Source organism: Meleagris gallopavo, chromosome 10 (assembly GCF_000146605.3).
Source record: "Meleagris gallopavo isolate NT-WF06-2002-E0010 breed Aviagen turkey brand Nicholas breeding stock chromosome 10, Turkey_5.1, whole genome shotgun sequence".
In the NCBI taxonomy this organism is placed as follows: Eukaryota; Metazoa; Chordata; class Aves; order Galliformes; family Phasianidae; genus Meleagris; species Meleagris gallopavo.
In genome coordinates, this window is record NC_015020.2 from 25,848,525 (window position 1) to 25,863,700 (window position 15,176).

At 53.7% G+C, this 15,176-nt stretch overlaps 2 protein-coding genes across 2 annotated transcripts; one reads left to right on the forward strand and one right to left on the reverse strand.

Moving 5' to 3' along the window:
* Positions 1-2,136: 2,136 nt before the first annotated feature.
* On the forward strand, positions 2,137-4,052 carry LURAP1 (leucine rich adaptor protein 1). The gene has a single exon (XM_010716164.2). It carries the CDS (start codon positions 2,152-2,154, stop codon positions 3,001-3,003), a length of 852 nt encoding a protein of 283 aa, XP_010714466.1. The 5' UTR covers positions 2,137-2,151; the 3' UTR covers positions 3,004-4,052.
* Positions 4,053-8,268: 4,216 nt separating this feature from the next.
* LOC104912462 lies at positions 8,269-15,170 on the reverse strand. Its single transcript, XM_010716165.3, has 2 exons — positions 14,144-15,170; positions 8,269-8,444 (listed from the first exon to the last, which is right to left on the reverse strand). Exons 1-2 carry the CDS (start codon positions 14,619-14,621, stop codon positions 8,269-8,271), a joined length of 654 nt encoding a protein of 217 aa, XP_010714467.1. The 5' UTR covers positions 14,622-15,170.
* Positions 15,171-15,176: the final 6 nt, after the last annotated feature.

Below are 15,176 nucleotides of genomic sequence, written 5' to 3' on the forward strand. Positions count from 1 at the left end.
CACTGCAGCTGCGGGAGCGCTGCCGCGGGGCGGTGAGGTGGGTGCCCGTCCTTGGCCGTTGGTTGTCCCCGTGTCGACTCCATCCCCGCTTCCCGGCCGCACTCCTGACCGCGGAAGGAAGGTGTGGAGCTCGGGCTGCTGGGAGGAGGAGGAGGGAGAGGAGGAGGAAGGCCGCCTGCCCCGCACCTTTGGGCCCTGACTTTAAATGACCGCCGAATGTTGGGGCTAAAATGCCATTAGGACCCGAAGTGTGGCACAGCACCGCACCCGGCTCCGCGCAGCCCCGTTCCCGCAGCGGCACTTCGCCCCGCGTGGGCGGCGCGGGGAGGGGACGGCGCGTTCCCACTCGCTTTCCCTGACCGAGGGAGGATATGGTGTCCCCGGGGCAAATTCCTCTCTGCGGGAAGAAGGAAAGCATGAATGGGGCGGGGGAGTGGATTCTGCCCCCGTGCAGGGCAAAGAGCCTTTAGTTGCCCTTGGGGACTGAGCGAGGATGGAGGGCATGGGCAGAGGTGTTGTGAAGGTGGAAATCCCGATTACAGCTTTGTCCCTCGACACTTTGGCTCATTTTTCACCCTGTTACCCCAAAACTGCCAGTCTCCTAGGGAAAAAAGTGCCAATGGGTTTCTTGGGTGCTGAGCAGGGATAGGAGACTGCAGCGCTGGGAGGATGGGATGGAACAGGGAAACTGAGGCATGATGCAGTGCCCTGAGAGCAGGGAGCCCTGGTGGGTCTCCGTGGGAAAGATCCTGGGAAGGATGCTTTGTGGGGAGGAGATGTGCAAATGACACTTTTCAGCAAAGGGAACCAAAAGCGGGGAGTGTGTTCCCATTGGCACCCAAGCCCTAACATCTGATCCAAGAGCCTTGCTCCTTCCCTGCCCTCTGGCAGCACCACTCTGTGAGATGGGGAAAAATGGCACTGCTCCGGGCCTGGAGACAATGTCAGGAGGTCCCAGACTTCCTCCATGCCAGGGCCAATGTTTCATTGGAGCGTGTGGAGAAGCCTGCTGGAGCAGTTTGTGAAATAACTTGCCTAGAAAGGAAGTTTCTGCAGCTCAGAGCTGGCTGCTACCCCAATCTGGGCTGTCAGCAGCTCTCCCATCTCTTCTTTTTTTTTCAGTCCAGCCTGGTGGCTTTGAGGAGGGTCAAGGAGGCTTGTTTTCAGATCCCTGCAAGTGTCTGCCCATTTTCTCTGCACCCTCTGACTGGAGAGGCATCCCGTGCTGAGACCTTGACATAACTTTCCCAGGCTCCATTCTCCTCTCAGTGGCCTTGTCCTGGTGCCAGCTGTGAGATGCAGATGGGGCTCCCTGGAGACCTGTTGAGGGGATGCTGCGGTTTCCCATTGGGCTCGGCTAGAGTGATGCTCAGGGCTGCATCCTGTGAGCTCCCAAAGCATGAGTGCTGCATGCAGCTCGGGTTGTGTTTGGAGATATGGTGCCCACAGCAGCCCACGAGCTGTCCCTTCATCTCCCCTCACCTGTACCTGTCCCACTGTGTATTTCTTTCTCTCTCTTCCCACTGCCCTTTTGTTCCCTTTCCTGGTGAAATATTTTCCTCCTGTGCAGGGGAAATCCAGTGGCTTTCAGCGGCGAGCATCATACAGACAGGAATGTCTTGGCACGCTGAGCTTTCCATTAGGAAAACAGATGTTTGTGCAGCAGCTGCGGTTCTGCAGAGAGCTTCTCTTGGCCTTGCAGGGCAGGAACTGGCTGAGCAGGGAGGGAGTGCTGATGGGGACCCCAGCCCCTGTCCAGGGTTGCTCCAGGATGGGCTCAAGCAAAGAGCAGGATGGGCAGGCACTTTGTGCCACCACTCTTTTTTCTCACCTTCTAGAAAGTCTGGGAGCTTTGAGAGTGACTGGGATCTTGGGCTCCAAAGACTTCCATGATGTGTCCACCAGGATCAGAGCCCTCATTTGTCTTATGGGGGAAAGTGAATGCATGGGAGGAGATCTGGAATCACTTGGGAAGTGCCCACACTACAGAGGCGGGACTGGTCCTTACCCTGGGGGTTGTCCTACTGCATCCCTGCTCGATGCCACCAGGGTCTAGGGGTATATCTGGGCTCAGATCTGGACCCAGTGCCTGCAACTATCCCCTTGTTCCTGTTCCTGTGGGGGTGGCCGTGGATGGGGATGGCTGTGTGAATGCTGAAAGTCCCTGATGGTGTTGTCTGCAAGTCTCAGATAGCACTCCTGGAAGGGGACACGCGGTTCCCAGTGGGAACCTGGAGTTGGAGGTGGGCAGCATGTCCCCAGGTCTTACCCTTCTTCATACAGCTGGCACTTGGGGTCCTTCAGGGATGGAGGGCACAGCACAGCCATCTCACTGAGCCACGCTCTCTGTCTCCCCACCAGGCATACCTACGCGCGGTGGACGTGAAGATCCTACAGCAGCTGGTGGCAGTCAATGAGGGCATCGAGGCAGTGAAATGGCTGCTGGAGGAGAAGAGCACACTGACCAGCCGCTGCAGCAGCCTGGCCAGCAGCCAGTACAGCCTGGCGGGCAGCCAGACGGCCTCACGGCGGGGCAGCTGGGACAGCCTGCAGGATCCCCCCGACAAGCTGGACAGCATCTCCATCGGCAGCTATCTGGATACGTTGGCTGACGACATGGATGAGTATTCCCAAAATGCCACCGAGCTCCCCAGAGCGCTGGGAAAGGCTGAGCAGGACTGGGGCAGGCTGGACCCCGAGAGGGGTTTCACGAAGCAGGAGAAGGGCAGAGCAGAGCATGAGTGGCACCACACAGACCTCAGCCCGAATCGGAGCTGCCCAGACCTGCAGCGCTTTGCTAAGGAGCCCCATGTGGCCAATGGCTACTCGGGCAAAGAGCCCAAATCGGGGCCTGGGGAAAGGCTGGAGAAGGGGAATGTGGGTGGGAAGGTTCAGAAAGCTGAGGCCAACTTGGAGAACTGCAAACTCAACAGCGAACTGCATCTGGAGTACGATGCCCACTGGCTCTGGCTGCAGTCCCAGGACGATGTGACGTTCTTGTAGCCCGTGGCTCTGTGCTCCCCGCACTGCCCGCTCTGCTTCATTGGACTCTGCTCAGGATTGTGGTGTGGTTGGGAATGGGAGCCACTCCTACACATCCCATTTGGTGGCACCAGCATGTGCAGTGCGAGCCATGGGGCAGGGCCATGGGCTGGGCATCCCAACTCAGCACTTCCGTTGTATTTTTCCAAGCAGTGCCCACCAAGGGTAAATGGAACTGGGAGGAGCTGGGGCTCGGTTGGTGGTCAGTGTTGAAAGCCCTTCCTGGAGGTGAAGGTGGTTGAGATGCCTCTGTGAAGCCACTCAGTGGGACATGGAGCTCTAAGTTCCCTGGGTTTGTTTGAGGACTGTCCCACCATGTGACCAAGCCTTGTATGGTGGAGTGGCCCAAGACATGTGGCTCCTCTGCTGGTGTGGATCTGCAGCCTGGAGATGTCCTGTGTGCCCTCTGAGCCTTGGCTTCCCACTGTGCCTTTGACTGCCTGCCCCCTCTGTACCCAGCACCCCCAGCTTGCAGAGCATGGCTTGCACTGAGCTGTACACTCACTTGGGCAGCATCTATGCCCTTCTTGAGATGTTGCAGGAAGGACAGTGGCATTCCACAGCTTCAAGGAAGGGTTCTTCCACACACATGGAGAGCTGAATCCTGGCTCTGCCCTTGTTGGAGTGGTGGAATTTGGTTCATCATCCCTGGAGCTAGTGGGAAACCAATTCCTTCCTGGAGCAGCTGCAAGGTGAGATGGACGTGGCCAGGAGGGCGATTGGGTGCACCTTGGCTGCACATGCACTTCCCTGCATTAGTGGGCAAGAGCAGGACAGTGTCCAAATCATGGGAGGTAGCATCTGCTGAAGAGTTGGGAGCATCCCAAATCCGCCCCATCCCATCTGCCTGCCAGCAGCTCATGGCTCTATGCATGGCCACCATGACCCCAAGGCTTCGCTTCTAGCTCTGCATGAGAGTCCCCAGGGGGATAGGGTAAGTCCTCCAGTGCTGCTAAAATTGCTGTTGGCAACAATCGCTGTGGCTTAATAAATGGTAACTTTTCTCCAAGGCCACGCTGTCGGTGCTTTGTTGCGTCTGCAGAGGTTTAGGGGCAGAAGAGAGCTGGAGCTGCCACCTCTGAGAACAATAGCCTGTCTCATGTGAGCATGAGCCACTGATCCAGACTCTTTAGCAAGGTATGTTGTGATAGGATAAGAGGAAGTTTTCAACTAAAACAGAGGAGATTAAGACTGGATATAAGGAAAAAGTTTCTTACAATAGGACAGAGAAGCACTGGTACAGGTTGCTCAGAGAGGTGGTGGATGCCCTACCCCTGAAGGCATTCAAGCTCAGGCTGGATCAGGCTCTGAGCACCTGGTCGAGCTGTAAGTGTTCCTGTTCATTGCAGGGGAGTTGGACCAGATGACCTTTAAGAGACCTATCCAACTCAAATGATTCTATGATCCACGGACTTTGGCATCTGCTCAACCCTGAGCTCTCGAGGCAGACGCTGAAGACAGCAGGATGGGGAAGGGTTTCCCCATATACTGCTAGGTTTAGGTAAAAAATAAAACAAAAAGGAGAAAACCCATAGAAGTAAAATGTCCAGCCCATTCTTCAGCCCAGCTTTTCTATCCCTGTAGTTTGCCCAAAGAAGCTGTGGGTGTTCCATCCCTGGAGGTGCTCAAGGCCAGGCAGGATGAGGCCCCGGGCAGCCTGATCTGATAGAGGACAACCAGCCCACAGCAAGGGGCTGGGACCAGATGGGTTTTAAGGTCCCTTCCAACCCAACCATTCTATGGTTCTATGCCCCCAGAACAGGACATCCCCTCAAATCCAGACCTTGGAGCTGGATCTGGAGAAATGAGAGCTGTTGTGTCCCAGAGCTTTCCTGGGGAAATGCCCTGGGGGATGTCTGTCTGCTGGTGGATAGTTTAGGGTTAGCAGTGGGTGCAAAGCTGCTGCCCCTGCTGTGTCACAGAGCTGTTGGGTGCTGGGAATGGGCAGGAAAACAAGCAGATAAAGCAGCTGAGCAGTGCCAGAAAACGCCCACTGCTGTTACAACAACATTGCCTGCCAATTCTTCCTCTTAGATATACACAGAGATTAGGTCGTATTAATGAGGCAGTAAAACACTTTAATAACTGGCAAGGGGAGCTATTGGAAAGTCCCCTGGGCTCTCCCCTCCCTGCATGCCCTGAAAGGGCCTGTCCCTGGAGGGCTGCAGCCATATAACAGCTCCTATCCAACCACCTTTTCCCAGGGAGGGGGAGAGCCCGCTGCCAGGTCCTATGTTCACCTTCACAGTCCCCATGCTTGCTGCTACCGTTTTGCTCCTCTGAGGGTTACACAGCAAATATGCCACCTTATTCTCCTCTGTGACGTATTGTCTAGGAAATGTCCCCCTGTGTTCCTGGGGACACCTCACTCTGTGGCATCGTAGGCGTGACACTGCTGCTCACCCCACTGGGGATCACCCTGTCGCTGTCTTCTGCCCACCAGCCCTGCTCAGGTCTCTCTTGAGGTGGGGAGGAGGAGAAATCAGAATCACTCTTCTGAAAAATTAATCTGCTTTTATCGTCTTAGCCCAGCCTGACCTCACAGAACCCCTCTGTTGTTTTTTCCATGGGGTGTTTGGAGGGAAAATTACAGTAAACACTTTGCAAAGAGGCCGTGGGAGATAAGGACTGGATTGTCAGCAGGGAAAAATTGGCACAGCGAGCTCTGCACAGCCACTGGCAGGATTTCCCATGCTGCCCTGGGAGCTGGAGAAAAGGGCATCATCATGAGCAGCACAAAGTCTCAGAAATAGCCAAAGGTTAAAACGCATTGGGTGCTGCTGACAGGCCCCAGCCCGGGGTCTTTTGGCTGGAGAGAAGAACTGAGTTGCTTATGAGAGAGATAGTGTGGTAGCTGGGGCTGGGGAAGGATTGATCTGTGCCATATCCAGGAAAATTGGGGTGTCAAGTCACCCACAGCCCATATCCCTGTCCTGCATGGCCACCTCTCATGGTGAGTCCGGACATGTCCCCGGGCATGGGCCCACTGATACACTTCTCCCAGTCACTCTTTAGCACCACTTGGAGCCTCTTGCTGCGCTGTTTCATGTCCTTCATCCCCAGGACCTGAGCCCAGCTGCCCTTGCAGTGCTGGCATGAGGCACGCAGTGAGGAGCCCACAGATGACCACAGCATAACTGCATTCCCACGTCCCGCAGTGGCAGTTTGGGACTGGTGGCTGATTTTGCCCAAATAAAATACCAAAGCTCAGGTCTTGGTGTTAAATCCAGATGTGAAGTGTGGAGCTCCACCAGCACCTAAAGCTCGTGGGAAAGGACACAGTTCCCCTGCCAAGAGTTTCCCTCTGATTACAGGAGGTATTAGGAAGGAAGGAACCCACCACCCTCCGCCAGCTCCTCATGTGTCCCCCCCCTAGGTATTTTGCTCATCCTCTGCACATCTCTCTATTGGGAACCATGGGGGTTTGAGGCCATTCCGAGTTTGGGAACCTCCCACTTGTAAGGCTGTGCTTCAGGCAAGAAGAGCAGTGTGGATTACAGCTGCTATAAAAAGTGCTGGCACTTCTCACCCTGCACCCTAAGGCGCTTATGGGAGGAAAGCAGGACTTAGGGAGCTATGCTGAGGCCCTTCCAAGCCTCTAGGGAGGCTGGATTGAAAAAAGCACTGCTTTCTTGGGGAACTGTTTTCAGCCAAAAGCCTTGCACAGCTCCAGGCTGCTCTAGGTGCACCCCTTCAGTGCCTGGAGGGGATCTGTGCTTCACCAAACCTGCATACATGGGGGCTCAGTGGATCAGCCATGGCATCATCGGGAGCTGCAGAGCTCTGCACATCCCTCCTGCCATCGGTTGTTGACGATGTGGCAGTTCATGCTCCATGCTCTTGCAGTACCGCTTTGCAGCTGTGCCACTCTGCAGGACGAGCCTTTCCTTTTTCTCTCCTGCCACATTCTGGGGTCTCTGCCACGTCCCACCACCCTGCGACGTTCGCACGCGGAGGGGTCCCGGCTGCAAGAGGCCCGGGAAGAGCGGCCACAGGAGGGAGCCGTGTTCCTTCCAGGACAGCGGGTGACAGAGGGACACTGTCGCTGAGAGCCCTGGAGAACCCGATGCTCAGCCCCAGGTGCTGAGAAGGCAGGGCAATGAGGAGACCTGCAACTCCCAGGAAAGCTTCTGCCCCCCAGGAACTGAGATCTTCCCAAGTTTCCCCAGTTCCATCGCCGCAACCCTGCTCCAAGGCTCCAAAATTGCAGGCATCGCCCCTGGCCCCCCAAACAAAGCATTCCTCCAGCTCAGTGCAGTGGGCCAGAGCTGTGACAGTGCAGCCTCAGTGGTGGGATCAGCAGAAGTGCCCCCACCTCGCCAGGCAGGGACACACACACATATACACATATACACACATATACACAGGGAATTAATGGGGACTCACGTCATCCTCTGGCTCCGTACGCCCATACAGAACTGCTCCCCATCTCCCCTGGCATCCCCCATTACAGCACCACTTCCCTTGACAACCACAGCCCCATACTTTTGGGAGGCAGATGATGCTTCAACCCCTGCTATGGCTAGCTGGGGCTGGGTCAATTGGCTCTGCTCAGGATCAGCCCCTCTGGCCTTTTTTGAATTTGGAAAATATATAGAGAGCTGCGCTGTGCAGAGATCGTGGATTCTGGCTTCAAACATCACACGTGTGGCTGTGGTGACCCCAGCACACTCTCAGGGAGTCACCCAGGTTGGAGGTGACAAAGGGAACCCAAAGGGGATGAGCCAGGGATGCAGCTAAATGGGAACCCAAAGAGCTGCATTCACTGCTAGTGGGTCCCTGCCCCCCCTCCAGCATCATCTCTCTAACTGCATGGGTATGCTGGAAGAGGTTTGTAGGCACAAGTATTTGTTGTACATCTTGTCTCCCCATTTTGCCCTTCCCACTGCCCCATTCCCATGACGCAGGACAGCCGCACGCCAAAGGACCACCCTTCTCTCCACCTTGCCTCTGCTCGCTGTATTTCTCCATTTGCTTTTTTTGCTATTCACGGGGTAAACAAGGAAGCTGATGACCCGTAGGACAGACAATCCCGTGGCCCTGGTAATGTCCTTAGAGCCTGGAGGGCTCTGCCCTGCAGGCTCCTCTCATCCCGCAGCCCCTTTCCCTTTGCCCCCACCCCTGCATCGCTGGTTGCTCAGCAGCAGACAGTCCTCTGTCGGCGGTAGAGGCGAACAAGAAGACTTCCCCTGGTTCTTCCCCGCCGTGCCCATCCCATCACACTGCTCATGTCTGCTGTGGCAGGTGGCAGGTCTCGCTGATGGCGATGACCACATCCTGGGGCTGGCGGTCATGATGGCGCAGCACCTCGGGCATCTCGCTCATCTCATTGACACTGCTGGTGATGCAGTTGACGTCGCTTTTGTTGCTGTTGTCATCTGGGTTGGGGCCGAAGATCCAATCTGGGAGTGAAGGAGGAAAAAATACAGTTATCTCTGGATGTTCCCAGATCCAAAACCCAGGAGGAAAATTCTCCATTCCCATCCTCCATTGAATCTTGAGCTCTGAATATGAGGACCCAGGAGCATCCCTTGCCCTCTCTATCCCTGTCCCCATCCCTGTCCCATCCCCACCACTCCATCCCATCACCACAGTGCTGTGCTACAGCCTGTGCTTTTCCCTCTTCTTTTTCCCATTTCTCAGGCTGCTGCCTTCTGGAGGCCCTCCTGGCTCAGGCAAATGAAATCATGCTGCTAATCCTGAAAATTAAAATTAAGTGTCTCCGAAGCGAGGCGTGCATCTGGGCTCTCCAGCACAGGCAAGCAATGTGTTCTGTGCCACGGCTTTTTGCTGTCAGGAACGGAGGGGACAATTAAGTAACTGTGTGAAATCCCAATGCATCTGCTGCTGGAATAAAGAAAAATGGCCTGAGTTGGTGCCTGGGGATACATCCGCTGTGAGAATGCACTGCAGCCATGTGGGGCTTGGAAACCTCCTTGGGCTGTTCTGAGGAGTTGGGAATGAAAAGTGAGAAAAGCAATGAGAAAAAAATGAGATAGGGAAATCCAGGTGAGAGGAGAGTTGTTCCTGGGGCTGGAGGCAGTGGAAACCTCTTCAAGTAGCACAGGAACCCTTTCTAGGGTGGGTTTTGGTCTGCAGTGCCTGACCTGACCAAGTGGAGGTGAAAGAGGACCAACTGTGTCACTGCCATGCAGGGAAAAATGGAAAAGTCTCCTGGAAGATATCAATTTGATGCAGTTATCATAGAATCATAAAGTCATAGAATATCCCAAACTGGAAGGGACACATTAGGATCAAGAATCCAATTTGCCTGTTGCAATGCAATTATTTAACTTTTCTCTCCAGGCTGAACCAGATGGCCGTGCCACCCCGAAGGGCATGGTGCCCATAGGCACCCAGGCTGGTGGTACTCCTCATGCAACGTCTTGGTGTGATGAGGAATCAGAAGGCAATAACGAGATCACCCCTACAAATACTATTAGAGCCCTCGGCTGGCTTTTTCCTTGACGTCAGCGCTAAAACTCCCATGGGAGATGGTCTGGTTGGGAAAAGGGGGAATAACCTGGAAGATGTGGAAATATGGGCGATGGGTCTTCATATATCAACCTAGGAGTTGGACTCAATGATCCTTATGGGTCCATTCCAACTTGGGATATTCTATGGTTCTTCGATTCCACATCCCAGGAGTGGTTGGATGAGAGTTGCAGAGGGCACAAAGCAATGGGAAGAGGAGATAACATCTCTGAGCAAGGGGAGGTGACTATTGGTGGCCAGGTGGAGAGCCCTTGGGGATGTGTGCTTGGAGAAGGAAGAGGACGACATGGCAAGGCAGCAGTAAAGGAAGAAGTGCAGAAATTGATCTTTGGGGAGAGCACTGGAGGGCTCAGCAAAAGCCATTTCCTTGAGAAAATGTCACATCTAGGAGGATATTGCCTGGTTGTGAGGGGCGGCTGCTGGCTGCTTCTCGAGTGTGTGTGGACTGGATTGTGTGCGCTAATCCCAACTACTGTTTCCCTGGGAATTATTGCTGGAGCCTGCTGGATCTAATTACCTGGTAATCTGCAGGAAGATGTAATTAGGTTGTCATTAGAGGGTATTTACTGCGATGCCTTTATGATTTGACTGTGTTAGTAAGGAGTGAAGTAATTACGCAATTACACATTATTTGTGGCCATTTATGGCCTGTAATTGCAGCGTGGTGCTGTATGTGGATGAAGAGAGGCATGGAGGGCAGTGAGGCCCCACATGGAACCAGCAGAGGATTTCCTGCCAGGAGGTCCATAAAGATACAGCCATTAAGATGTTGATGCCCTTATCCCCTGCCATCGTGCATCCTTGGCAGTGGTTGTCTGCTCTGGGATGGGATGTGGGGATTGAATCACAGCAGGGGAGAAAATGGGGTCCCCCAGGATGTCCCTTAAGCAGGGACCAGGGAGGGGACGGAATGAATGTCTTTGGCCCCCCTGCAATGATAACTTTCTCTGATGAGGGAGAAATTTTGCAGGGGATGGAGACGAGGATGAGGAAGGGGATGGGGATGGGGATGCGGTGGGGATGGGGATGGGGATGGGGATGGGGATGGGATGGGATGGGATGGGATGGGGATGAGGATGGGATAGGGATGGAATGGAATTGGGATGGGATGGGGATAGGGATGGATATGGATGAGGATAGGGATGGGTATAGGGCGCTGAACCTCACATCATACTGAGGCACGAGCTAGAAACCTCCAGTGCCAAATGCTGCAGGAATATTTGTAACCAGCTAATGGAGGTGAGAGCAGCCAGGAGAAGAGGAACAGTGGTTACCAGCTGAAAGCAGATAAAGCCCTTAGCATCATGATGGGTATTTCTCTCTCCATCTAGTAAATCTGACAGGCAGGCACATAAGCAACATAAAAAGGACACAACTGCTACCAAGAGGAGAATTAAATCTTGTTTTGGAGCAAAGAAGAGCCCAACTGCCAGGAAAACTGATCTGGTTGCAACCTCGATAGAGCAGGGATTTGTCTTCAGGAGTGAGAATTGCGGTCATGAGAGGGGAAGAGGGAGCAGTGAAGAGCTGGGATTTAAATGCAGCCCAGTGAGCGAGATGTTCACACTCCCTGCAGAGCTGGCAACAAGCAGCGGAAGGGGAAATGTGTTAGATGAACAGCCACCCTCGTGCTCGTGCTTTATTTGCTTCAAATGGAGCCAGGTGTGAAAAGGGCTGCTAAAAAAGCCCTTGTTCCAGCAGCAGGAGCAGAAGCACTTCGTGTGAAGCAGGTCCTGACCCACAGGTCTGCAGATATCTCCCAGATTTTTCCACTTCAAAGGGCTTCTCTGCATCAGCACAGCCAGCCCCAAAGGGAAACTGAGGCGGGGGGGAGGTCAGCAACTGAGATGGGGACACAGAGGGGAGCCTGACATGGTCTATTCTTTTCCAACAACCTTGATAGGCAAATGAATCATCTGCAAAGCAGATCCTGAAAAGGAGGCATGAGTCCTCTCTGATGGGGCTGACACCATTTGCAGTCTCTGCCTCCCGACACAGCCATGGGATGCAGCATCCAAAGGCCCTGCAGTTCTGCGTGGGAGCAATTAAAGCAGATCCCAGCTCCCTGCAGGATCACCCAGCAGCTATTTTCAGCAATACATTCATGCACAGTTTCTTTGTTCAAGGAGACGATGGCTCCTTGAAAGAAACCCAAAATGTGGTGGATGGAGATAAGGCTGAAAAATAATAATACAGCCAACGGGGTGAAAGGGCGAAGAGAAGAAAAACCCCACTGCAAGGACAGATGGGAGCTTTGAGCAGCCCCAGAGCCAGCACCCAGCTCTGTCCCACCAGAGCCTGCCCTGCATGGGACTGTTCCAAGGGAGGATATGGGGAAGGGCACTGTGGATCAGTGATGTGAGGAGACCTGGGCTGACCCGGGGACACTGTGAAGCATCAGCTCCCATGCAGACAACAGCTCCTTCCCACGTGGATCCTTTGCAGACAGCCCGGTGCATTCCCTGGGCATCACCCACACCACACATCCCCATGGCAACTGCTTTGTTTTCAGTCAAACTTTTCTTATATTTCATTCCTAACCCCTTTTTTTCCCCTCTTTCTTTTACTTTGTGCTTAAATAAGGGCAATTTGCAGTGAACTGGGGAGGGAGGAGGAAGGGCAGGCTGATTCCCCAGGATTGCAGTAATTAGGCACTTCCTACGTTGGTGACAGGCTGCTCATCTGCCAAGGCAGCACCTGCTGTCTCCAGCAGCGCTCCGAGTTAAGCTGCTTTCTGAACACTTCATTCCAATTTGTCTTAGCCGGCTCTGATCCTCACCCAGCATGCAGCCTTCCTCCCACCTTGAGGCGCTCACCTCCATCCTTACTTGGTGTGGATTCTTGGAAGAACCCCCAGCTGCTGGGGCTGTTGTTGCCCTTGCAGGGATCTTGCCCCGTGCTTATCCTCAGTGGGCACTCTGTTGGCCAGGATTATGGGAAGAGCATCACTTCCCCCTTGGGGCTGCCTGCCCACCAGGCCCAAGCTCTCACTGAGTTCTTAAAAAGCAGCTGCAAAGGGCTCAACTGCCCATTCGTATTCAGCATGGGAAAGGAGCAGTGAGCCCCTTGGCCAACCCAAACCTCAGCGCCCGCTGTGCGCAGTCCCTGTGAGCTGTGCCCTACAGGCAGGTATTGGGGAGTCAAAATCCTCTCCGCCGTCGCTGAGGGAATGTTTAAAGCAGTGATTAACTATTCATACTTTAATCTCTCTGAAACAGGCTCCAGCCCTTTGGCATCTTATTTCCATCTGTCTCTGTATCCTTCTAAATATGATTAGCACAGAAACGCTGATAGTGGAGGTTTGAGCCGCTGCTGAGCGTATAAATCCGGTCATTGTGTTTGAGCAGCTAATAGAGCAGCTTCTTATTTACTGCCCCAGTCCTTCCGCCCTGTCCCTGGAGTCATTTGGAGCACACTCATTGGAATGCAGCCCTCTCTGTACAGGTTGGAGTTGAGCTCGGAAGGAGGGGATCATCCAACCTGAGAAGGGCTGATCCTGGAGAGACGCAACGTGTGTCTCTGTGCCCACCCAGCTCTGGGATGGCCCTGGAGCATCCAAAGGAAATCCCTCTGCAAAGGGCTTTGCGGAGGACAGAGTTCAACAGAGTTCAACTTGTGGGGCCAGCACATAGGGTGCTGGGCTGACCCAGACCTGGGGCAGCAGTGTGTGTATTTATAGGTGCTGCCCCTGCTGCCCACTTCTGCTGGGAAGGCAGTGCAATGTAAGATGAGCACCAGAGCGAAAAAACATTACAACCTCAGCAAGCTGATGATTAAGTGTTAGATTTAACACTTGAAGGCTGTTTCTGTTCCCCCAGCTGGGATGAGGGCAGCCCTCAGCAGCAAAACCCAAGAGTATTGGTGAGGGCTCACCACAACCAGCCAAGTGCAGCTGCCTTCCCACAGTGGCAGCAGCCAGCAGTGTCCAACTCATGTGGCTAATGCCAAGGGACCTCATGTATCAGCAACAGGAGGATGTGAAGCAGCTGGGAGGTCACGTCTCACAGCAATATTCACTCTCTGTACTGTCATCTCACAGAGTTGTCGCAGCAGCCTCAGAGGTCGTGATTGCTGTGCTGGGTGCCATGTAGGGCAGCAAGGTGGCTGAGCTGTATTTCCTAGGAGGTTTGCTTGTGTCTAATAACTGGGGAGTTGGACTAGATGACCTTTGAGGGTCCTTTCCAACTCCAATGATTCAATGATTCTATGACAATAAGGAGCTAAGCTGATAATGCAGGTTCTCTTGTTGGGTTGCTACCCTGTGTTCAGGTGTCTGTTGCCATGAAACTTTTTGTGTCAGAGACCTTTAATCAAAGCTCAGATGAAGCTGGCAAATGGGTTTTAAAAGCATTTGGCAGCACAGACGTATGCACACACACACTTATACACACGCACACGCACTCACAAGCCTCACTTCTTTAGGAAGAGACTAAGCCCAAGGATTTCCTCTGGAAAGCTGATCAATCTACAGCTCAGTACAGAGAACGCAGTGCATGGGTCACATTCACACACAAAAACATGAAGGGGTCAGGGCTTGGTCTAACATCCATCCACACCCAAGAAAATGGTTTGCATGATCTTTTTGGCACACGATGCCCACACTCACCTATAAAGTCATGAATGAGGTCCTTGATGAGGTGCCCAACAATGGCGTATGCCACTGCCACCACCACCAGGGCTGCCATGAGGAGGTAGAGGACAGCCTTGGGCAGAGGGATGGCGTCGCGAGGAGGGGGTTTGTACTCCTTGTACAGCTGGTCATTGTCGGAGTAAGAGTACTGAAACAAGTGGTCTAGGCCGGCCGTGAAGTTGCTGGAGTTCATGGGCTGGCTGTTGGCCAGGTAGCTGTCCTGCTCGGGGTCCTGCAGGACGCTCACTACTGAGCTGGTAGTGGCCTCCACTTGCTGCACCAAGTTCAGGGTCTTGTTCACGCTGGGGAGGATCTGAGAGAGGAAAGTGCTCCAATCTTTGATGGCACTGATGTTGCAAATGAGCATAGTTGCAATGAGGGCAGAGATCTCCAAGCCCAAGAGATGGAAAAGGGAGAGAAATAGGCAAAAATTGCTGTGCTTACACCAAACCATATACTTCAGGCAGAGAAAGTCTCACTGGGGTGGGTTTCTCAGTATCAAATTCTTACATGATCCAGTTGGGATGCATCTGTGGTACTGCTGTCCTCACTGCTGGACATGCATGCAGCAAACCCCTATGGGCATGGAGTCCCTTGGGAAAAAGTAGATGCTGGGATGAATTGGAGCAACATCATTTCCATTCCTCTGCCTCTCCCTAATGCCACTTGCTGATGGAAAGCAGAGAGCCACGATCCTTTCGGTATTTGCAGTCATCTGGAAAAGAAAGATGAATTGCCCTTCCCCAGCTCCTTACACAGGTGTCCGTCCTTGGTGAGAGAGGAACCCCCCAGTGTCTCTCCAGCACCGGGTGCTGCAGCGCTGGGTGTGCGATGATGCGCTGTGGTCGTCCCCAAAGTGTTTACGGAGGAGAAATGAATCTTTCCCAGCGCCAAAGTTCAGCTGCTCCCGGTTTGCTCCGGAGGTGCTCAGCTCCCGGCCCCAGCAGCAGCAGCAATTTCTGCCCGCATCTCCCGATCGATGCCTTTAAAAACAAAATCCCGGAAAAAA

Excerpts from the sequence above, each read along its gene's own strand:
- LOC104912462 (XM_010716165.3), bottom strand. The coding sequence starts at position 14,621 with ATGGTTTGGTGTAAGCACAGCAATTTTTGCCTATTTCTCTCCCTTTTC. Across the intron at positions 8,445-14,143 it reads CCTCATTCATGACTTTATAG|ATTGGATCTTCGGCCCCAAC; the intron begins GTGAGTGTGGGC and ends CTTCACTCCCAG.
- LURAP1 (XM_010716164.2), top strand. The coding sequence starts at position 2,152 with ATGCTGAAAGTCCCTGATGGTGTTGTCTGCAAGTCTCAGATAGCACTC.